Below are 4,296 nucleotides of genomic sequence, written 5' to 3' on the forward strand. Positions count from 1 at the left end.
GTATAGAAACCTGTTCTAAAGGAAGAAGCTTTGGCTAATGTATACAGCAAATAGAAAAAAGGATCTGTTTAAGGCTATTAGCATTTAATCGGTGGTTTGTTAGCTTAGGTTTTTAGTCATCCAGAACATGATGATCCTCAATGCTTACATAGACAGGGTAAGGTTATTTGAATAGCACATCCCAGCGGCCAGATGATTCAAACATGAGGAAAAAAAAGGAAAAGTACATTTCAGTTGAATTAAGAAACACAAAAAGATAAAGAGAACAAAGATTAATAATTTAACATAGAGATTAGCTGGATTTATTTACCTGTTTCTTGAATACATTACAGCTCTTAGGTGCTGAACAGGAGTTGGAAAGATCAACCATATAAATTATAGTCGGAACAATCCCACTAAAAGTGGTTTTAAAGTCAGAAGGGACGGGTCCGAGCCTCTTTTTGTTCATGTTTGAATCACTGGGCCTCATGCAAGGAGAGTTCTAATGGACAAATTAGTTCTTAAATCTTTAGTACGAATAATTTAGGAAAAAATGTTGCATTCATTATTTTCTCCTATTTCAAAATCTTCTCTCAGGTACAAACACATTTTACGAGTGCTCCACACTTGATGTAGGAGTGTTGTGCAATCACTCAGCTGTTATCCAAACCTAGTTTTCAACTAAATGACATTTGTTTTATTTAGAAACAATTGTTCATTTATTAGACTGCATCGTTATGTATTGTGCAAGCCTGTAATCAAAAATTTTATTTTTATTCCCTGATGACACTACTGTCAGTCATTGCACCAGCAGCTGGCATGTCGGTATCTAGGGGACAATGGTGTAATCTGTTGTAATTTCATCAAAAGAAAGAACAGTCAGATTAAAATAACCAGCTGCTATTAAAATAACATCTGGGACAGAAACTATACAGCGTTATTGGGGTGGTGATTTTTAAGATTAACATTTCTTGGTTTGGAAGCTCCCTTATGTACAGGTGCGCTGCATCAGGTTTACGGGGATCATTTATGATCATTTACTGAAGTTAAGAATGTTTGTTGAATCTGATGTGGAGCAAGAAAAACCCATAGTAGGAGAAAAAGTAAGAGAAATTTATGATAAGAATATGTGCATGAGGCCCTTTGCTACTTCAAACACATACTACCTAACGATACCGACATGAGTGCTGGTCCCAACTGGGTCATCGTCTGTTCGTTTTTTTCTGTTTGAAACCAAAAATGAAAAAAAATTTTAAAGTGTCAATAATTTTGTTGTTGTTTGTTTGCGTGTTTGTTTATATTTTAACCAAAACAGAAATCAGTTAAAGTTGTTATCCAATTTCTAATTTTGATTTTAAAAAAATCAAATACTGATGCGTTTTATTTTTATTTATTTTTTTGGTTTCAAACAAAGATAGGAATGTGGCTCCTATGTAAGGCAGCTTCACTTCTGTCAGTCTGCCCCAGGGCAGCTTTGGCTATAATGACTCAGTGAGGTGTAAATTACTTTGTAGTCCCCTGATTTGCCTTCTGATTTATATCATATTTTTGTAGATAAAAATCAGCTGAGTAAATCTTAACTCATTTTTAAAGGCTCTAATTAATCAATGAAATTTTTCATAAAGCAGATTCAAAGAGTACAGGCTATTTCTTTATACGTTGACCCTTTGGGTAAATTTTTCTGTAGTTACAATAAACCAAAGCATGACTTAGAAAATTCCTGTTTATTATCTAAACCTTTCATTTAAACATAGGGCCTGTGCAACATCAGGACTGCTGAATTAATTTAGTTTATAAATCCAGGAGGCATGTTGGAGAAATGATGAAAAGTAAATTGAAAATGTGTTCTATTATCCAAAACTAATTACTATGCATTCATTATCTAATCTTGTGGGGTTTTTCAGGTACTGGTGTTTTGGGAAGGACATTCTTCACCTTCAGCATTGCTTCAACCCTGCTGGTATCATTTCATCTCAATCTAATGACTAGTGTCCTGTGCATCTTTTTTGTGGTCTAGTGGCATCAAACCATATATTATGTCATTATAGTTTACTGTCTATGTCTTGGATAATTGAAAGGCAGAATAATCAGTGATGATGTGTATATGAGCAGTGATTGATAAAATTTAATGTAAATGCCTTACTGATGTGTTACTTTCTGTGTACTTTCACCAATTTATAAATAAAGCTTTCAAACATTTAAATCACAGGAAATAACTTAAATGTTTTTTCTTGGCAGAGTTTTTTTTCTACCTAGGTAGCTGTAATTAAACATTTACTTCAGAAACCTCACGATCCAAATTACTTAATTATTAATGCGTCATATCGAAAACTTTTGAGTAAAGAGTTGCCAATCAAGTGTGTGACCACNTTTAAAGGCTCTAATTAATCAATGAAATTTTTCATAAAGCAGATTCAAAGAGTACAGGCTATTTCTTTATACGTTGACCCTTTGGGTAAATTTTTCTGTAGTTACAATAAACCAAAGCATGACTTAGAAAATTCCTGTTTATTATCTAAACCTTTCATTTAAACATAGGGCCTGTGCAACATCAGGACTGCTGAATTAATTTAGTTTATAAATCCAGGAGGCATGTTGGAGAAATGATGAAAAGTAAATTGAAAATGTGTTCTATTATCCAAAACTAATTACTATGCATTCATTATCTAATCTTGTGGGGTTTTTCAGGTACTGGTGTTTTGGGAAGGACATTCTTCACCTTCAGCATTGCTTCAACCCTGCTGGTATCATTTCATCTCAATCTAATGACTAGTGTCCTGTGCATCTTTTTTGTGGTCTAGTGGCATCAAACCATATATTATGTCATTATAGTTTACTGTCTATGTCTTGGATAATTGAAAGGCAGAATAATCAGTGATGATGTGTATATGAGCAGTGATTGATAAAATTTAATGTAAATGCCTTACTGATGTGTTACTTTCTGTGTACTTTCACCAATTTATAAATAAAGCTTTCAAACATTTAAATCACAGGAAATAACTTAAATGTTTTTTCTTGGCAGAGTTTTTTTTCTACCTAGGTAGCTGTAATTAAACATTTACTTCAGAAACCTCACGATCCAAATTACTTAATTATTAATGCGTCATATCGAAAACTTTTGAGTAAAGAGTTGCCAATCAAGTGTGTGACCACACCATAATGAACTTTTTGAATAGTTTCAATCTGGCCTTATACAGCTCATAATATCACTGAAACTGCTTTGGTGCAAGTCACTAATGATATTCTCATGACCTCAAACAATGGACTTTTATCTGTACTTGTCCTGTTAGATCTCAGTGGTGCATTTAATACGGCTGGTCATCACATTCCTATGGAAAGGCTTGAAAATTTTGTTAGAATTGGGAGAACTATGGTCTGAATTGTCTTTGTAAAGGGCCTTGAGCTTTGTGTTGTGAATTTGTGCTATATAAATAAACTGAATTTAATTGAATTGAACAGCACTAGGCTGCTTTGAATTTTATTCATCTGACAGACTACTTTGTTTAGGTTAATGATAAATCTTCCTTATTCTCTAGGCTTACCTGTGGAGTACCACAGGGATCAGTGCTAGGACTAAATTTATTTTCTATATATATGCTCTCAATTGGTGAAATTATCTAACAGCAGGTATTTTATTAATTTGTTATGCTAATGACATTCAATTCAGTTTATTTATATAGCACCAATTCACAACGCATTTCATCTCAAGGCACTTTACAGTTCAAACAGATCATACAGTCAAATTGATTCAAAGTTTTCTATCTAAGGAAAACCAGTTGCTTGCATTGACTCAAATGCAATCCCTCACACTAAGCATGCTTGTAGCCACAGTGGAGAGGAAAAACTCCTTTTTAACAGGAAGAAACCTCCAGCAGAACCAGGCTCAGTGTGAGCGGACATCTGCCAAGGCCGACTGGGGTTCAAGGAGACAGAAGCATAGATACAAAAAGCAGCTGTAAAAGGCGGCCCCAGGAAACACACAGCCAGGCAGACAAGCTCCATGTCAGAGAATGAAGAAAGCACATCCAGTTAGTCACAGTCAGAGAAACAGGACTACACTGAAAAACAGGCTGATCTTCAACATCTATAAACAAGGGTGTTGATGGCAGCAGCACAGCTCATATTTCTCTCCCGGATGGAGTCATAGCCAAACAAGAACAGACAAGGCAAAGCTACTCTGAGAAAAAGCAGAGAGAGCATAACGTTAGAGATTGAACTAACAGATTGTGCAGAGTGGGAGAATAGAGATAGAATGAAGCAGAATGATGAAATAGTGGTCCCTATGTCCTCCACAAGTCTAAGCTTTATTTGTCCATT

The 4,296-nt window shown here is 34.9% G+C and overlaps 1 protein-coding gene across 1 annotated transcript in view; it reads left to right on the plus strand.

Annotated features, from left to right (window-relative positions):
* The window catches only part of vtcn1 (V-set domain containing T cell activation inhibitor 1), a 9,217-nt gene extending 7,153 nt beyond the window's left edge, over positions 1–2,064 (plus strand). Inside the window, exon 5 of the mRNA XM_015395744.1 lies at positions 1,884–2,064. Coding sequence (XP_015251230.1) covers positions 1,884–1,996 — 113 coding nt within the window. The 3' untranslated portion in view covers positions 1,997–2,064. The remainder of the gene's footprint in view (positions 1–1,883) is intronic.
* Positions 2,065–4,296: the final 2,232 nt, after the last annotated feature.

This window comes from Cyprinodon variegatus, unplaced genomic scaffold (assembly GCF_000732505.1).
Source record: "Cyprinodon variegatus isolate N-32 unplaced genomic scaffold, C_variegatus-1.0 Scaffold757, whole genome shotgun sequence".
NCBI classification, from domain to species: Eukaryota; Metazoa; Chordata; class Actinopteri; order Cyprinodontiformes; family Cyprinodontidae; genus Cyprinodon; species Cyprinodon variegatus.